The sequence below is a fragment of the Rutilus rutilus genome, assembly GCF_951802725.1.
Source record: "Rutilus rutilus genome assembly, chromosome: 7".
NCBI classification, from domain to species: Eukaryota; Metazoa; Chordata; class Actinopteri; order Cypriniformes; family Leuciscidae; genus Rutilus; species Rutilus rutilus.
This window is the reverse complement of record NC_140221.1, coordinates 24,666,257-24,686,966: the sequence shown is the minus strand read 5'-3', so window position 1 is coordinate 24,686,966 and position 20,710 is coordinate 24,666,257. Positions and strand designations below refer to the sequence as shown.

General features: G+C 34.7%; 2 protein-coding genes across 3 annotated transcripts; one reads left to right on the top strand and one right to left on the bottom strand.

The window, feature by feature from the left end:
* Positions 1-111: 111 nt before the first annotated feature.
* Positions 112-3,984, bottom strand: LOC311293835 (uncharacterized protein). Its single transcript, XM_084414340.1, has 3 exons — positions 3,850-3,984; positions 1,703-1,756; positions 112-743 (listed from the first exon to the last, which is right to left on the bottom strand). The coding sequence occupies exons 2-3, from the start codon at positions 1,715-1,717 to the stop codon at positions 261-263; spliced, it is 498 nt and encodes a 165-aa protein (XP_084270466.1). The 5' UTR covers positions 1,718-1,756; positions 3,850-3,984; the 3' UTR covers positions 112-260.
* Positions 3,985-12,894: 8,910 nt separating this feature from the next.
* On the top strand, positions 12,895-20,593 carry hsd20b2 (hydroxysteroid (20-beta) dehydrogenase 2). 2 transcript variants are annotated; one of them, XM_084414338.1, is made up of 11 exons: positions 12,895-13,191; positions 15,747-15,793; positions 16,399-16,474; positions 16,725-16,835; positions 17,586-17,653; positions 17,753-17,797; positions 19,408-19,442; positions 19,529-19,610; positions 19,732-19,797; positions 19,875-20,024; positions 20,195-20,593. In XM_084414338.1, exons 1-11 carry the CDS (start codon positions 13,020-13,022, stop codon positions 20,330-20,332), a joined length of 990 nt encoding a protein of 329 aa, XP_084270464.1. In that variant the 5' UTR covers positions 12,895-13,019; the 3' UTR covers positions 20,333-20,593. The 2 variants fall into 2 exon arrangements, with proteins under 2 accessions (XP_084270464.1, XP_084270463.1); XM_084414337.1 differs by having other exon boundaries at positions 17,753-17,809.
* The last annotated feature ends 117 nt before the right edge of the window (positions 20,594-20,710 follow it).

The window sequence follows — 20,710 nt, the reverse complement described above, 5'->3', positions numbered from 1 at the left end:
AAAAGATGTTTATTGATATTAATATGTAGTCAGCATTTCATATTTGAAAAAAGATAATCTGAATCACTTCTAAATAAGGGTACATTCATTAAACTGTTTTTTATTTACCTGTTACTAAACATGTACAAGAATAGCACATTTTAAAATAACATGTTTGCAATATTCCTTAATAAGTAACATAGGATAGGCCTTAACTGAGTGTTTTTCATTAGGTATGATTTCAGCGTTGTCATTTGCCTTTTGTGTTCAAAACTTTCTCGTTACAGTCCCAAAACTGTAAGACTCTCCTTGTTGTCCACCACTCTACATGGACTTACATCATCTTGAAAGAAGGACAGCCTATGGGTAAGAAGCGCTAAGGCTTCAGTATGTATTACCCCGAAGCACCTTTGACGCAGGCAGCGGAAGCAGAAGTGTCTATGACAATGAGGGCAGACAATGTTGGGACAGCCTATTCCGTTGTGTGTAAGCAGGGCCTTGCAACCTGGACAGGCCCTAAAGTATGGACAACCTCTCACCGAGCTTTGTGGGTCACTGATTTTTGTGTCGCTGAGGAGAGCAGCACGGAGCGCACAGTTCGGCAGCATGCAGGATTTGGTGGTCGAAGAGTCGCGTGGCCATTCTCTCTGACATGACAAGCAAAACTGAAACACGCACCTCTTCGACTTAGAGCAAGACCTGCAGACCGCGCACTGACCCTGACCATCCAGAATGCCAATATCAGGCTGCTGACAAATGGGACACTGGGAAACGGGGAAAAAAATGTGTGGAATTTGGTCACACACAAATAAATAAAGACTTCACAGATTCCATTAACTTGCTATTCCACTTAAAAAAAATAATAAACAGTATCCAGCTAAATATTTATTTGAGTGAACATTTGCACAATATTTACAACTTCCATAAACTTCCATAATTTTTTTAAACTTTATAAATTGACATAAATCAATAGGTAGTTAAGATTTATATATCTATCTATATCTATCTCTCTCTCTCTCTCTCTCTCTCTCTCTCTCTATATATATATATATATATATATATATATATAGGCACACAATGACCAGTGAAATATGTAGCCTTATTGACATAATTGAAGGTGTAATTACATTCTGAGGGGTAAATAAATTATTTTCCCCAATGTACTTGAATGTAATTTTACAATGTAAATGTAAAGTTAAAGGAATAAACCTATTTCAAGTATTTTTCTTCAAAAGTAGGCCTATTCCAAGTACAATTACCTTAAATAATGCTCTGGCCTAATCAAGAACAGTATGGGAGTACAATGACTCATGTACTTTACAACCCAAATCTGAAGCATTTGACCTTGACATAGTTACATCATAAGCTTATTCATTCAACTACAGAATCAAAACTGCAAAAAAAAACTGCAAAAAATAAATAAAATACTAATCTTACTAGTTGCCTTAGGAGTACATTTTTCACAATCTTCACATCTAAAATAGAACTAAAATGATAGCTATAGCTCAATGACCCTAAACGTTTTAACCCAGGAAGGCTCTTCTAGACACTTATCAGTGGAAAACTGCGTCACAGTTAATCAGACCCCTTGGCATAGTGTGCTAAATAAAGTCTAAGAGCTTAATTCCCCTCCTGTACTATGTCAGAACAAGTGCCTAAAAATAGCGTGTACGAAATGTCTGACGTCATGATGGATATCGGAGCTCTTGCACGGTCAATCTACCTTTGAAACGTTCATGGCTCAAATCCTCCTGGACTACATTCACAGATGACAAACCTGAGTGAGAGAGAGAGAGAGTAGACGAGGGTCAGCGGATTAGAAAGGAAAAGGTAAGACAAAGGTATTGAAAACTGTGCTGGCAGGGAATCTGAGGTCACTGACACACAGACATTAGGGGAGAGTGGGGTAAGATGAGCCATTTTTTACTTATGTGGTCCTCAAGAAAAGCGATAATTAGGCAGGAGTACAATGAAAGTTGTAAGAAATGTTTCCTATCATTTAAAATGATCAGAATACATCTGACAAAGGGTTCTAAAAATATGGCTAAATTTATCCCATATTAGGGGTAAGTTGATCCGAGTCAGTGGGTAAGTAGCACCATCTGGGTGTAAACTGACCAACTGAATCTGAATCAAACCCATGTGAAATTTTAAAGATAATTTATCTCTTTTAAAAACTACTTTAATAGCCAAATTTCTTGTTATAAATAGTCATAATTATTTATTTTCTTAAAGCTAACTTAACATAAAACCAACCAAATGAAGTTGAAATTTCAATATCTTTAATTGTTTACAAAAACAGACTAAACAGAGAGTTTGATGAGTTTAATTAAATAAAAAATAAAAAACATAATTAGAATGAATGAATAAATGGCGCTGAAACTAATAAACATTTTAGTCAAAAGGTTCTTGGCATGGTAGTTCTTCCTGCAATGTCTAACATGTTAGGCAAATTAGGGACTACAGGTGGAAAGATGATTAAGCATCTTTTGGTTCTTATCCGAGAAATTTATTTGTTCCCATCATATAAACATAAACTGAACTAGTTAATATTACATTGAAATTATACCAGTTTATACTTCAGATATTTAACTTAAATTTACAGTGCTCTATGGTGGGGTAAGTTAAAACGCTGGCTCAATTTAACCCACAGCATTTGGCTCACTTTGCCCCATAGCTGCCATTTTGGACAACTAGTTTGCTTGCCAATTCAGGCTAATATTTAGCAAAATGATTTGCATGATTTTATACATTGCTAAATCACCTATGGAAGCTTGTTTCCGCCACAAAATAAAAATAAATAAAAGATAATTGCGACTTTTTATCTCACAATTGCGAGTTTCATCTCGCAATTCTGACTTTATTTCTCAGAATTGCGAGATATAAAGTCAGAATTGCGTGAAATAAAGTCACAATTGCGTGTTATAAAGTCAGAAATCTGACTTTTTTTCTCGCAATTGCGACTTTATATCACACAAATCTGACTTTATATCTCAGAATTCTGACTTTAGGCCTATATCACGCAATTGGGAGATATAAAGTCAGAATTGCATGATATAAAGTCGCAATTGCGTGTTATAAAGTCAGAATTGTGAGATATAAACTATTCTAAGGTAAAAAAAAAAAAGTCCGTCTTTTTTTTCCCCTTAGAATTGGACTTTATATCTCACAATTCTGAGAAAATATGTCTATGTGTTATAAAGTCAGAATTGCGTGATATAAAGTCAGAATTCTGAGATATAAAGTCAGAATTGCGTGATATAAAGTCAGAATTCTGAGATATAAAGTCAGAATTGCGTGATAATAAAGTCGCAATTGCGAGAAAAAAAGTCAGAATTCTGACTTTATAAGACTTTATATCTCGCAATTCTGACTTTATATCTCAGAATTCTGACTTTATTTCACGCAATTCTGACTTTATATCTCGCAATTCTGAGATAAAAAGTCGCAATTATCTTTTAAAATGTTTTATTCAGTGGCGGAAACAAGCTTCCATAATCACCAGTAGGCCTATGGATCAATCAAAAAACATTTTTAGACGTGGACAAATTTGCTTTGATGTAACAGCCATACTAAAATTTTACTTTGACAAGCCAAAAACAGTTTTTAAAGTAAATCGGTGTCTTCCACTCCTGACAGAAATCATGTGCACGAGAATAACATCTAAGGTGTGAAGTAACCAAAGTAACAGGCACTTCAAACATCGTTTTTTTTTGTTTGTTTTTTTGTTTGTTTTTTTGCCAACAAGAACAAGTGTGAATTCGAAAAGTCTGAATAGAATTCAGACTTTTCGAATCCTATGATGTAAGCCTATAGAAGAGCAAACAACTAGACGTAAAATTAAATTAAATTAGTAAGCTATATACTCACAGTGTTGTGTCCACTTCTTTGTGTGTAGAAACACGAAACTTTCTGTTTATTTCCTGTAAGCTTAAACAGGGGAATACCAACAGACCGGCTTCTTTCACTTTCAGTTTTTATAAAGCCAATAAAATAGATTCAAAAGATACAATATTGATAGTCTTCAAAAAAATTACTTTCATCTGCGAAAGGTATAAGCCTGTATGTGTCGTTGTTTGGCTGTTTGTTTGTTTTTCTTGAAAAATACTATTCGTTTAAATGATGCCGTGTTTCGTGGTATGGATTATAGCGACAGCTGCTGGCCAGTGAAGGAAAGTTCTGGCTCTGTCCCTTTATATTCTGGCTCTGATCACTCATCAATGCTGTAATTATGAATCTGTTTTACTGCATCCTAATCCTCTTTACCATTGTAAGAATTGATAAATTAGGAAATTCCAGACAGTCTGTTTCGGGGGTGACCAGACCCTGAGAGGACAAAAGGACCTCTCTGGAAATTACCATTTGAACTGACTCTCGTGCACCATCGAGACGAAAGTCTCACCTCCGAATCAACTTCATCTACATCTCTTTCCCTCTCCCCTCACCCCCTCTCTCTCATGCTCAGATGATTCACCTGAATTCCCAAGAAAATGTATAGTTTAATGTGAATGATTATCACAGAGTATTTTCATGTTTGGTATCGTTTAAAATGTCACAGTGCGACTGGTACAAATGTCTCATTTCAGAATAAGTAAAACACAAGGTATTTAAGAGTTTATGGATAGCTGACTTACAAAGGAAGGTGGTCTCTCAAGACAAATGGTCACTCACCCCCAAGAGGTGCTACCTCTGAATGCAAATTTCTTTTGTTAGCACATGTTTCCATGTGAAAGAGGTCTGACTATTTAATGAAATGCAGCAGGGAGATCGAGGCCTTTTCTGTACTTCAGATTGGCCCGTGAGGCTGAGAGAGCGATCTCCCAGCCTCACGTATTTCTTAAAGTTGGGTTTGCATCTTCTCTCTATTCCAGAGCATGTGATGTTTTATATCGATTATCTTTGAATTGGTTATGAAATTGACAAGATACATTTACCTGACATAATAAATTGTTATGTGGTCTTGAAATTGTTCATTTAATGGTTAAAAGGAATAGTCAAACATTCGCCCACTTTTAGTGAGGCACAGATATTATTAAAACCTTTCATTTATGGAGTCAGATGAATTAACGAGTAAATACATATGATTAATGTATTACAAATTTAACCAACCAATACTTTGCATGAGTGAGGACAGAACACGTGATACCTTCCCCGTGTATTGGCGAACCGGCGTTGGACCAATATAGCGGGCCTTACACCATAATCTAAATATGTTCTGAGGTACTTTTCCATTCTCGAAAAATGGTTCACTGCACCTTTTACAACAAATCTGCAAGATACTCTTGTTGCCTATTCAAATAATGAAATGAAATTACATGCAGAAGTTTACAGTTAACCAAAATCACATATTTAATATGAATTCTTCAGTTCCAAAATGTTTCTTTTCATTCTCTTAAACAATTATTTGAATCATCAGGGTTATAATTTGATCTAATTATAATTGTATTTATTTCTGCACCTCTGGCTTACAAAGAAAAGAGAAAAACACAACTTTTGGAGTAAAAATTTATTCTCTTTGGAAATTACTCTTTTCCTTTCCCATTATTAAATCAATCAAATTTAAATTAAATGTTATTTTTAGTATTTAGTAGTATTTAGTAGTTTATCCTCAGAGTTATTCCGTTTATCCACTGCTACAGTTCTAGACGTCGAAGGATCTCAGTGTTATCCACTATCACACAGGGCTCAGGATCAACATGATCATCATCATCATCAACATCATCATCGTCATAGTCATCATCGTCATAGCATTCTGGGCGCAGGCAGCGAAAGCAGAACTCCTCGTTGCAGTGTGGACAAATTATGTTAGGGCACCCCTCACCGTTGTGTGTTAGTAGGGCATGACATCCAGGACAGGCCCTGAGGAACGGGCATCTGTTCACCGAACTTTGCGGTTCACTGATCAGTTTCACGCTGAGGAGGGCAGCACGGAAGGCACAGTTCGGCAGCATGCAGGAGTTGGTGGTCGAAGCATTGCGAGGCCATTCCCTCTGACATGCCCAGCAGAACTGAAACACGCACCTCTTCACTTTAGAACAAGACTTGCAGACCGCACGCTGACCATCCAGCTTTCTGATATCAGACTGCTGACAATGGGGACACTAAAAAGTCAGACAAACAGTGAACATTCGTCCTTCAGTGACCCTTTTCTGCAGGATACATCATTATGTCAGTATTAGGTGGCAACAAATGACTTTGGTCACTATGAGCCAACCACTAAAAAAGTATGTTCTATATAGAATGAATGTGTGTAATATGAATATAATTCAGACGAAGTACATTCAACACGTTGTCATTTTCATGTGACCTACCAGCGTCAGTTGCGTCGCTTCACTACCTTTCACAACTCTTCTCCTGAGGCCTCATGGGATAGTAAAGTGTCCATCATATGCACACTTCAGAATCTTGCCTGAAGCAGTAGGTCTTCCGGATACTTTTTGCCTACCCTTTTTTTTGAGTAGGCCTACTATGAATTCAGACATATTTCTTGTCACATACTGTTTTTTTTGCCTACTATATAGCAGGGAAGTATGTGATTTCGGATGCAGCCATTCTGAAATGCGTTAACTAAGAACACTTTACTATACTATGAGGCCATGGAAGAGGATTTGTGAATGGAAGGGAAGCAACGCAGCTGATTCCCTAGGTCACATGACAGTGACAACATGGCAGATGTAGTACAACCGAATTTCATTCATACTACATGCATTCATACTATATAGAACATACTTTTTAATGGTTGCGAAGCAAGTTTAAAACCAAATGTACCTACTATTAGTATGCGGTTTCGAACACAGCCACTGTCCTTATGATTGAGTCATTGAATTATTCACTCAACTGATTCTATCAAAAACACTGAATCATTCGGTAACAGGGCAACTGTGTGTTGGTTGGAGATGCAATACAGTGATAAATTGCGCTGGCTTCGTTGGATATATTTTTGTTGGTGGAGCAAAAAAAAAAAAGAGGCAAATTTGTGTCTAAAAGTTATTTATTATAATATCTTATTGAAGTGTTATAAAATTCACTGTATAAGTGCATGACTTGACTAACAACATATTGCGGTACATATTACAGGTTTTTTGGAAAAATAGTTTTACACTCTGTAGACTAAAAAATTACTGTTTAATGTTATTTTTTAGTATTCTTTTTCTTTATTCATTTTTAATTTCATAATGTATTTTGTGAAGTCACAGTATGCTGTACATGTGTGCTGAGCAGAGATCTGGGATGAGCTATATTTTGCTTAGAGGTATGTGTGCAATCTGATGCAAATGTACCACGAATGTATACACCAAGGATAGTTTCTTAATATAGAAAGTGGATTGTGCCATGTGTAAGCATGACATATACGTTCTTTTTTAAAGCTCAAGCAACATGTTTTGCTATCTTACAAGGAAGTTGCAAGTCTCTCTGTGATGTATATAAGCTCAATCTTACTGTATGACTCAGAGAAACAAGGAAACGGAGAGATCTGGCATGAATACAACATCTTCTCAAGTTTCACTCCTGACATATAAGAATAACGATTTTTCTTGGCAAGATAAATAATAATAATTCAATTATTATTGAATCAAATAATAATGGGGAAAGGCTTAATTCCAAGTCTACACACTCAGTTCCTTCCTAGAGGATTAGGTTATAATGAGGGCAGATTGTACAAATTCATGAAAATAAAATGAAAATGAAACGAAAATAAAAGCGTTACCTTTGGACTGTTCATGGTCTAAAATGTCCTGTTCCACATCCACAGACTGAGAAACCTGAGAACAATACACAGAAATACTGGTAATTTAGAGTAAATTAAAAGGTGTTTAAGCCACTGGAGAACAACATATGCATATTCAACACAGTCACAGTTTTCAAATCAGTCATTAGTCAATGCCTAATTCTTAATACAACGAGACAACACTTATTCATTCCTAGTGTACAAGTCATAAATGTACAAATGTCAATTTCCTCTGAACTGACTGTTCACAATGATAACAAAACATGTAGAGAGTGAAGTAACTAGAAACAAAACATTAAAAAGCAAACAAATACCTTATTCACTGGCAGATCATAAACGCGTCTGTGCCTGAACCGGTATGTTCCTGCTTGTAATCACAGCTTGAATGAAGGGGAATACCAAAGAACCACATAACTTTCACTTTGTCTTTACTCACTAATGTCAAGCACAACCTTATATGACCTTTTTTTCACTGCTTCTCAACTGATTATGACAGGGTGGGATCATTTTATCTGACATTAACAGTGAGTGCAAGATTTGTTGTCTGTTCAGGTTACAAACTATCATTTATGGGACAGAATGGAATTCACTGGAAAAAAAAGTGATATCATCTGCATTTAGTATTTAGTGATAATAAAGTTTTAGTTATAGGTAATTGTTTCTTAGTCACAAATATTTTAATATTCCCATCCTAAAAATAATTAATATTATCATTTTTAGATTACAGCAGTGCATTTAAAAATACAATAAAATACTTTGTATATACTATACTTGTATTTGTCAGGTTTTGTAATACAGGTCTGACAGTAGGTATATTATACTTTGTTATTTAATTGCACTTGCACTTGCAATTGCAAGATGATCATTTTTGTATCTAGCCTATATTTCATCTTTGCGATCACAAACAATTTTTTAACCATCAAAAACATTTCTTTTAAGTATTTCTTTTAAACTTCTAGGCCAGTGGTTCCCAATTCCAGTCCTCGTGACCCACTGCTCTGCACATTTTGTATGTCTCCCTTATTTAACACACCTGAACCAGATCATCAGCTCATTAGGAGAGACTCCATGAACTGAACTGAGTGTGTCAGATAAGAGAGACCTACAAAATGTGCAGAGCAGTGGGTCACGAGGACTGGAATTGGGAACCACTGCTCTAGGCTAATTTATGTATTTAACTAAATAACTTACATTTAATACATTGTAACTGTTTAAAATATCTTAGAATTAACTGGAGCATAAGACTAGGCTACGAAACAAGTCGATATCGCCATCTTGAACAAACAAACAAAGAATTCGAAGAAGCTGCATGGTTCTGACAGGACATATTTATACCTGCTTATTTGTACTTCTGACAAATCCATGACATGAAAGTTAAACAACCAACAATGTAGAGATAAACTCTAGCCTACAAATGGGTCGAGGTGCGTTACCAATAACTTTGTCAGTATAGCTATTTAATGTGAGAGGTAAAAGTATACGTATAGCGGGTCACCCTGATTTTGCCAAGTAAGACATGTTCCTGGATCAACATATTTTGCTGATCCTGGAACAACATTTCAGTACAAAAATGTATTAAAAAAATTAGCACCATTCTTATCCCTAAACCTAACATAACCCATAACTTATCCCTTAAATCAGAGGGAAATAATGGGTGAATAACACTGATGTATTAGCACCTAACCCTGGTTGTAAGTCTAAACTGGACATAAACTGTAAACTTGTCCCTAAAATTTTATTGATTGTTTGGAATGTTGTTCCAGGATCAACAGATATGAACATACTGTACAGATATGAACATACTGATGAACATACTGTACTTGGTGAAAACCGTGAAATCAGATTCACCGTTGTGCCACAACAAGTACAACATGTTCCTAGATCAACATCATTAACAGCATTCAGGCGAGGTGCTGTAAGTTTATAGCGTTTGTTTGTGATTTAATATGAGTGTCTACAATCAGGGATAGTCCATGGCTTTGTTATCTGTTTTGTACAATAATAAATTGTTCAAACAGGGTGTCATTCAGAAGTGATAAACTTATGGATGGCAGGTCGGACCACATGACATTCGTTTATCGATTCATATTCAAAACATATCGCCTATCCCTTATTCAAGGGGATCAACATAATCGGAGATATATGAAGAGTACATACAGTATATGGCAAGCCGTTTTAACATTTAATCCTTAAAACCTACTAGTCTCTATTTTCATGCTACTAGTACTTATTTTTTAGATACTAGTATCTATTCCATTAAGTTCTAGTAATAATATGGCAAGCCATTTTAGCTTAAATTGTACCCAGCGCTACTCGTCGTAATAGCATTTTTACTAGTAAGAATTCAATTAGAGAGCTCTACAATTCAGTTCTTACAAGTAGCAATTCCAATTAGAGAGCTCTCATATTCAATTATTACTAGTAACAATTCCAATTAGAGAGCTCTACAAATGAATTTTTACTAGTCATATGTCTCCATTGACTTCCATTCATTTTTAATTACGGAGCTCTACAATTCAATTATTATTAGTAACAATTCCAATTAGAGAGCTCTACAATTCAATTATTACTAGTAACAATTACAATTAGAGAGCTCTACAATTCAATTATTACTAGTAACAATTACAATTAGAGAGCTCTCTAACTGAATTTTTACTAGGAAAAAAACGAATTAAAGATATGTATAATTGCAGAGCTCTGTTATTGAATTAAAGAGCTCTGCAATTGCCTTCTTACTAGTAACAATTGAATTAGAGAGCTCTCTAAATGGAATTTTTACTAGTAAGAATTGAATTAAAGAGCTCTTCAATTGCATTCTTAGTAGTAACAATTGAAATAGAGAGCTCTCTAATTGGAATTCTTATAGTAACAATTCAATTGTAGAGCTCTGTAATTAAAAATGAATGGAAGTCAATGGAGACATTATGACTAGTAAAAATGTATTTGTGGAGCTCTCTAACTGGAATTGTTACTAGTAAGAATTGAATTAGAGAGCTCTGTAAATGTAATTCTTACTTGTAATAACTGAATTGTAGAGCTCTCTAAATGAATTCTTTCTAGTAAAAATGCAATTACGACGAGTAACGCTGGGTACAATTTAAGCTAAAACGGCTTGCCATAATTGCAGAGCTCTTTAATCCAATTATTACTAGTAACAATTCCAATTGCAGAGCTCTTTAATTCAATTACAGAGCTCTGCAATTATACTTATCTTTAATTTGTTTTTTTTTACTAGTAAAAATTCAATTAGAGAGCTCAATTGCATTCTTACTAGTAAGAATTTAATTAGAGAGCTCTCTAATTGTAATTGGTACTAGTAATAATTGAATTGCAAAGCTCTCTAATTGGAATTGTTACTAATAATAATTGAATTAGAGAGCTCTCTAATTGGAATTGTTACTAGTAATAATTGAATTGCAAAGCTCTCTAATTGGAATTGTTACTAATAATAATTGAATTAGAGAGCTCTCTAATTGGAATTGTTACTAGTAATAATTGAATTGCAAAGCTCTCTAATTGGAATTGTTACTAATAATAACTGAATTAGAGAGCTCTCTAATTGGAATTCTTACTAGTAACAATTCAATTGTAGAGCTCCGTAATTAAAAATGAATGGAAGTCAATGGAGACATATGACTAGTAAAAATTCATTTATAGAGCTCTCTAATTGGAATTCTTACTAGTAAAAATGCAATTACGATGAGTAACGCTGGGTACAATTTAAGCTAAAACGGCTTGCCATAGTATTTATTCATTAGCTACTAGTGCTTATTCTTTAGGTACTAGTGCCTATTTGTTAGATACTAGTACCTTTTTAAAAGATACAAGTAGCTATTCATTAGATTCTAGTGCCTATTATATTGGTACCAGTACTTATTTATTAGATACTAGTGCTTATTCATTAGTTATTAGTACTTATTCATTAGATTCTAGTGCCTATTAAATTGGTACTAGTACGTATTTATTATATACTAGTACTACTTAAATAAGATATTAAGATATATATACACAAATTAAGATATTTTTGATGAAATCTGAGAGCTGTCTCACTCCTCCATAGGCTTCTATGGGATCGAAACTTGCCGGCCCAGAAACGTTAGTAAAGACATCGTTAAAATAGTCCAAGTGACTACAGTGGCTCAACCCATTTCAAGCGACGAGAATACTTTTTGTGCGCAACGTTTCTGGGCCGGCAAGTTTCGATCCCATAGAAGCCTATGGAGGAGAGAGACAGCTCTCAGATTTAATCAAAACTATCTTAATTTGTGTTCCGAAGATGAACGAAAGTCTTACGGGGTTGGAACAACATGAGTAATTACTGACAGAATTTTCATTTTTCGGGGGAACCAACCCTTAATGAAACATTACATGTCATATTGGTATTGTGATCAACAATTATATTCTAGCCTCCGTTGAGGACCATTTGGAGGTTTTTGTTACCACCGTCAGTGGTGACAGAAACCTACTCTTTCACATGATATGCATAAGTTGTTCACATCAGCCATCTTGTTTCCCCTCTGTTGCTAGCTACTTCAGACCTCTTCTTAAAAAGTAGGCCTATACATATTTATGTCATAATCGAATATTTTTTATACAAAAGAGACGGTTTTGACAGTAGCGGTGTAAGTTTAAGAGAAAATATCAAACTTAAGGGAGCTTGAGTGATCTTGAAGCATGCAGTAGAGCTGAAGGTTTGAAAATGGGGTCCTTAGGAATCTAGTTGACCTTGTAGTTGCCTGATTTTATTACTTTTTATAAATATCTGACGGCGGTGACGAATATGTGGGACACATTTTGAGCAACCACAGAATAATAGTAAATATTGTTAAAAACGCACTGTTTGTAGTTTTTAATACATATTACAATGTACTTCATGTGGTAAAGATATTATTCAATTCAGTTATTACGTTTTGTTTTTTAATCAAGTTTAAATGATTATCACCTATCCGAGGACAACTGATTTTGTAGGCAATGGGCCAGCATCATTACATTAATAAAAATAAACCTATAAAATAAACTTACATATGTGCAAATGACCCCCTGATTATAACCTTGATTCTTTTTATTCATGAAAATGTTAATTTCCAACAGAATTTGCACTTTTCTTAGTGGGACATGTTTTTGCCAAAGTTTCAAGAATCAGTGACATTGTGTCTTATACTGCCGACCAATGACGGCCAGACCTCAAGCGCAATGGGAGGAGCATGCATGTATATGTAAGCGTTGGTGTGTGTCTGTGTGTTTAGTTTCCCCCCCAACCCTAAACTCTGGACCACTCTGTGACACAAACGCGTAGTTTTAAAGAAGTAAGATGGGAGACATTTTAGAGTGCAGCTGTTCGTCAATGGTGTTGTGTTCCATTGGTTTCGTTACGGTTGTATATTTCCTGCTGAGGTGGTCATGGCAGTGTTGGCACGGATTCAAGGCATACATGATCTCTGAGATCTGGCAAACGGACTTGAGGACATACGGCCAGTGGGCTGGTAAGTCGTCCCTCACAGCTGCAGAGTGGGTTCCTTTCTCATCCTGCAATGATACAATTACGTTGTTTCGTTGATGCAATACAGCTTATTCTTTCACTGTAAATGTCTTTGGCAAGCCGTTGTAACATTTATTCCCTTCACCAAATCTATTTTTGCGTTATGAATACTTTTTATTTTTAGTCACAATAGCTTGTAACTATAGCCTATACCAATGTTCATGGGTCAATGACCTGACGCCTACATTTTCTGTCCGAATGCATTTTTTTCAGGTAGAAACGGGTTTAAATGCATACAAAGATAGGCTACTGTATATTTGTAGTACCTCTCCGATGTATGTACTCACTTTAACTTTTCAAAAACCAAAACTTTTTTTTTTGTTATTTCTTCAAATATATATTTTTATTATAAATGTCATAGTGACCTTTTGTGGGAAGCTTGCTTGTTTTGTTTAGGTGGCCAATTCTGGTTCTGTAAATTTTGACTGAATTTGAAAATATCATGTGGTGCGACCACTGCAGACTGTTTTCCATGATAGATATATGTCATAGATTGGCAGTTTTTGTGCTTTTATATTCAATTGATGGTTTATATACAAAAAGTACTTTAATTTAGTATCATTTGGAATAGATTTTTATGCAATTTGGTTACCTGTGTGTTACCTGTATACAATACTTGTATTTATATCTATAACATTATTATTTGTTAGAAAGAAATTCTAAGTCAAGTTAAATTAAATGGTGCACTTATGTTTGCGATGTAATTTATATATATATATAGATATACACATTTTTTTTATAAAATGCTTGTTCAGGAAAATTCTGTGAAATTTGTATAAAATCTGCTTTAAATCAATTTTTTGGTATAAAATGTATTGATAATTGATCTCTTTAATTAGATTTTTTACTATATAAGGTATTTGTGTCGTTTGGAGCGACCACTCTTCATGTGGTGCGACCAATAAAAGCAATCACTGTATTAAAAAAATTATAATAATCTTATTTCTGTGGCTGAAATATGAATCACTGATACAGAATGCTTAAGTGAATTATATATTTTTAAAGATTTGTATCAGTTTTATGTGATTTTACAGGAAACATAAGTCTGTTAACTAGATTTAAGAAGGATTTAAGATTTAAGAATTCCAACTCTGAAATTCTAGAACAAAAAATTAGATCATTATTTACAAAAACTCAAAAGAAATGCAAATACTTTGTTTCTAAACACTTTAATTACTAAGAACTTGTAAAAAAAAAAAGGTTACGCATGTTAAGGAAATGAATTAATTTTAAGATAAATCACGGTTGCACCACATGACATTTTTTTAAGTCTATGGCCAATTCATCTAGATGAAGAAACACCAAAATCACTTAGAATTATGTTTGTGTACACAACATCCTTAATGTTTGAACAATTGCAACAGGTATTATTTTTTTGTATTGTAAAATTGTTATACGTCATCGACATTTTGCTATTGAATTCTGTTTGATCATATGCATGTCAGTTGTTGCTGGTACCTGTTCTTGTTAAACTAGCAACTAATCATCAGGTACTAGTAGCCTACTTATTTTTCTATTTATTAGATACAATTACCCATTTATTATACACTATATTATATTTCTAAATTGTTATTGGTAGCATATATAGGCTACATTATATATTTCCTTTTTATGAATATCTACAAGTGGCCAACTGAATTGATCACTATTCAATCCACTACTTTTGAAATAAGTACTAGTATCTAATAAATAGTTAATAGTAAAACTGGAAAATATATGAATCACTATGACATTACATACTATACTAATAATTAAAACGTACTACTTAGTTTTAAGGAATACGTGTTCAAATGGATTGCCATTAAAGTTTGATCTTGAAGAATTCACCACAGCATTTGTGAAGTTTTGAAACTAAATTTGTGAAATTTTTGAACATAGAAACTGGCACTCTGGTGTTCTTAAATGATTTCATCGTCTTATATGAGCTGCCTAAACTAATTTACTCATGTAAATGTAAAGTTGTCTGCTGTACTGCTTTATACAGGGACCAGCTTTTATGAGACCAGGAAACATTATATGGAGTAAGTCAATGTATCAGAACCCTTCTGATTAGCTGGTGGACCATAGGGAGTCTGGCAGGCAAGTGAGGCAGAAGGGTCTTGCTGGAACAGGACAGAATGTTTGCGGCGGTTAAACAGCATGAAGGGGCGTCACAACAACATCTAGTGTCAAAAACGCAACATGTGCTTGTGACCTGCTTTGCTATGTTTTTCAGCAGGGGTGTACTTTTGCATTGGTTGAACAGTACAGTACTCGTTCTGCTCAGGGCATCAGCACAGCCAGAAACTCATCATTGCTGCCTTGTCAGACTTATTCTTATTTACTTAAAATTTGTCCAGGCATAATCAAACACCTTTAAACATCAGATACTATTGAAAGACAATTATAGTGGTTAAAGGTGGGTGATCTAATGATAACTGACAGTAGAAGACAAAAGAGGAAAGAGTACTGATATTTGAAATTGACAAATTTCACAAAACTTTCCCCTGTCTCTCACAGTTGTAACTGGAGCGACATCAGGGATTGGTCGAGCATACGCTGAAGAGGTCAGTAAATAACAGTTTTTTTGAAAACATTAATTACATGGGAGTGTAATAGCACCTGTTTTTATACTAAAACGTTCACTTAAGATCTTTGAAGTTTGTAATTAACTATTAATCTGAGATGCATAGTTAGGGTTTCTTAAAGCTACATGCAATATTTGACTGCGTTTGGTGACTTAAAACACCCTTAGCCATCACTTAAAGTCAAGTTTGCTCTATAATTGTCATTAAAATGCAATTTTAGTGCAGTGTTTGATTTTATAGGCGAATTGCCATAATCCAGATGCACTAGTCATTTCCGTTTTCCAAAACCGTATGGATGTGGTCAAGTATTTTAACAGATTAGAATCCGGCCCTCTCTTGGCTGTGACAGTGTGTTCTTGTCCTCAGTCAAGGAAGTGGAAAGTAGTCTGATTAATGAGAGGATGTCCACCATACAATGCGTTTGCAATCTTCCGTATCTTATCAAAACAGTGAAAGACTCCTGTGATTGACTTCCACAATGGCTTTCATTCATATGGAAAAGTACTTACTAATTCACTTCTATTTACCTCTACCTCTATACACATGCACATATATAATGTTTCTTTTACGTATTTGTATCTTAGCTTGCCAAACGAGGATTAAACATTGTTCTGATCAGTCGCTCGGAAGAAAAGCTTCGCAGCGTTGCCAAAGAAATAGGTGAGTTACAAAGTGGAAGTGAAGAGAAAAATTTCCACAGGTTGGAATTTGACAAACCATAACGTTTTAAACTGTCATGAACCATATTTGCATATATACTGCCAAAAGGATGGTCTGATATTCAGCTCAATTGTAATCCATATTTAATCTATGTTCTTTTAGCCAGACTAGTTTTTTTTTGTGGGAAAAACTATGTATTATTTGTAAAGAGTAAAAAGAGCATAAATCAGCTTTGTTTTGTTTGTTCCAGAGTCTCAGTACAATCGACAGACACATGTGATTCAGGCAGACTTTACAGAAGGCCATTCCATCTACCCAGTTATCGCACAACAGCTAGTAGGGCTGGAGATTGGAATTCTGGGTAAGATAATGATCAAGAATGATATCTTTATACAATGCAGTGAGGATGGTGTAAATGAATGAACTGAATTTTGACAAGCCTCATAGGGGTCATAGCTTAAATGTTTTTCATTCCTGGGTCCAAACTACATACTTTGTAGTTTAGTTTTACATGACCATTTTTGCTACTGTACCTTCTTCTATATAAAATACATTTGTGAAGACTACAACTCTAAACTGCTAAATGTGGGCTATAAGGCACTGAGGTTTTATACAAATAATATATATAACTTTTATATATATATATTTCAGTTAAGCTGCAATGTGATAAGTACTATACAAAATAAATAAAATTGGAAATTTCAAATAAATGTCAGCTACACAGCTTTTTCTGTGTTTGGTCATTCTTCCCCTGTATTTTACTTTAATCAGCTGTTAAATAACTGGAATAATAGACTAAATTATTCTCACCATCACCTCTAGGTGTTTAGGAGCAATGGGATTTACCTCTGCCTCATTATTTCAGTGTAACTAGCTGGGGCAAATACCAAATAGGACTTTTTTATGTGTAAATATTAGCAGTAATGTAATAATGTATTTATCTCTGTAAAGTCACAGATGCTGTTTTCCCCCCATCTTATTTTCTATGGTGTAATGTCCATTTTTCTTAGCAGGAGCTCCATGCTATCAACAAGTAGGATAATAAAATACAAATCAATAAAAAGTTGAAGATAGGTGTATAAATGATTAATTTCTTCTCTTTTCCCTATAGTGAACAATGTAGGGATGAACTATATTGGGGTTCTGGCAAATTTTCTGGATGTTCCTGATCCAGACCAGGTCTGAAACACCTTTCCTACACCACACAGCTTGATTTTATTATAATCTGAATCCATTGCATGAGAGTCTACAATATAAAGTACTTTCTTCTGTTTCCAGAGAATCACACAAGTGATAAACTGTAACATGCTGTCTGTCACTCAAGTAAGAATATCTGTATGTGAACCTGTTTACACATGGTTTGTCATACAATATATCATCTCATATATCATCTTGACATAGTACTAGCATACATTGATTACATAGGTCATTCTAAAAAATGGGTGCCATTTTGTATCCTACATATGCACGTAAAAAAAAAAAAAACTTGGCTATAGATGGAAATGGATTTAACAATGGATGTATATAGATATAATCCAGTATTGTCTTTACTGTTACTTTTGATAAATTTAATGCATTCTTGCTGAATAAAACTATTTCTTTTAAAAAATCTTACTGATTCCAAACTCTTGAAAGGGTGTGTATTTATATTGTGGTAGATTTTTCCCCTACGCACCTGACTTAGGTTGAACCTGATGTCCTCTATACTAGAAAATATTATACTCAGTTGAGTTACCTCTGAACGCACAGGTTGATGCCTAAGCCGCAATCTAACCCCACCAAAGAGCCGAACGATGTCTCGCCCCCTATCACTTGGGAATAAGGTCTCTAGTGTTCTTAACGCGATCCACACTATCACTTGGTAGTAAGGTCTCTAGTGTTTCGCTAAATACCTTGCTGCGCAGCATTAATGACAGACAGACTTCAGAAAATGTCCTTTAAATGCTTTAATCACGGCCGGGAGAGCTCTCAGAGCAGTTCTCCAGAGAATCTCACCCAAAAAGAATAATACATCAGTTTTTATAGGATAAAGGCAGACACATCAAAAATAAGATCTATCAATATGATTGATTCAATTGGTAAAGCAAGCCATTTTCACCCTCTGTTACTGGCATAAGCAAAAATATCTCGAATCATCAAAAACGTTGTAAAGGGTTAAGAGTTCACTTGATTACTCAATATATCATGATGACATCATACAGACAAAGAACAGAACGTTTTGGTACATTGTCCAAAGTTTGTCACAAGGTTAGGCCTGGAAGGGGAAGTAAGATTTAGTTTGTTATATTGTTAGACCTAGAAGGGGAAGTCAGGTAAGAGTTTGTCATAATTTAAAAGTCTGATTTTTAGAGTTAGGAACATGGTTAGTTCTAAAAGATTTTTCCTCTCTTCTCTATTAAAAATCCATCACAATATATACATATTTCCAATAGTCTGGGAAGATCAGTAAGATTTATTTTTCGTACATAAATGAATAGTTTTATTCAGCAAGGATTAAATCGATAAAAAGTGACAGTAAAAACATTTATAATGCTACAAAAGATTTCAATGCTTTTCTTTTGAACTTTCTCTTCAACAAATAATCCTGGAAATAAAAAGATTAATATTGGTTTCCACAAAAATATGAATCATCATAACTATTTTTAACATTGATAATAATAAGAAATGTTTTGCATTAGATCAGCATATTAGAGTGATTTCTGAAAGATCATGTGACGCTGAAGACTGGAGTAATGATGCTGAAAATTCATGCCATCACAGGAATACATTATAATTAAAAAATTTTAACTGTATATTGGTTTAAAAGAAAGGCCCTCATAACATATTATCTTCTTATATAAAATGTTACATTGATCTGTGATTCTGATACCGAAAAGAGTTTGGTGGCGACGACAACAGTGATGCCGATAATAACGTTATCAGTTGTTTTGTAGATGTGCAGACTCATTTTGCCAGGCATGGTTGAAAGGTAAACCCGCAGCCGGCTCTGATCTTATCTGTTCAATTATGAAAACTGTGTTTATGCTTTAACTGAGGGCTTGTGTTTACTCTCAGGAGAAAAGGCCTCATTATAAACATATCATCAGAGGCAGCCTCTCAGCCTCAGCCAATGGTGTCAGTGTATTCTGCAACTAAGGTACAACGTTGTTACAAACAAACCACATTTCACATGCTTCTATATTTGAATAAAATACGACCTCGCACAAACAAAAACACTAAAGTGACTAAAGTGTGTCTTGCTCTTCTCTTACACCCAGATATTTGTTACATATTTCTCTCGCAGTCTGCATGCAGAATACAAGTCAGGAGGAATCACGGTTCAAGTAAGTCCAGTACTAGTAAACACCTTGTATAAACATTGTTTGCCAAACGTTGATGTTATTTCTCTTCCTTTGTCCAGTGTGTAGCCCCGTTTATGGTCTCCACAAATATGACTCATAATGTGCCGGTGAATCCACTGGTAAAAAGTGCTGCTTCTTTTGCTAGAGATGCTCTGAACACTGTAGGTTACACAACGTACACAAGTGGATGTTTAACTCATGCACTGCAGGTAAACACCACACACAAATCAGTTTGTACAGTGTGAGAATGCAGCTTTTATACACATTTTTGATCCTCCTCAATACACAGTTTGTACTATATAAAGATACAGGGTTGTGTGATAATGTAGAAATCTGAATATGTTAAAGAAAGATAACTTACCACCCTTTGTTGTTTCAGCACATTGCTCTGTCCATTTTTTTCCCGGGCTGGCTGCGTCTCACGTCCTTTTGTGTAAAACTCATGGCAAAATTTGCTCGTACCATTGAACCAAAATTAAAGGAGAGGATGGCGCAGACAATCGACAAACAGGACTGACACAAACCGTGGATCACAGAGATGTACATAACACACAAACATATGCCTAATGATATTAATAAGAATTATACACACAAACTGTTTCTACTGCAGTGACGGGTAATCAGATGCATTGTAACAATACACCCACGTTTATACATTTTCTGTTAAGTTGGCAGATCTAAGGTCTATGTACAGTGTATTTGTATAGGAATCAGATTCAGCAGTATCAAACTATTGACCCTTTTCACAGAGTTCAATGACATTTACACTGAGCTGGGTAAAAAAAAAAAGAAAAAAAAAAGAGGTCACTTATGCTTACTAAGGCTGTGATTATTTGATCAAAAATTGTGAAATTACAATTTAATATACCTTTTATTTAAAATATAAAAATATTCT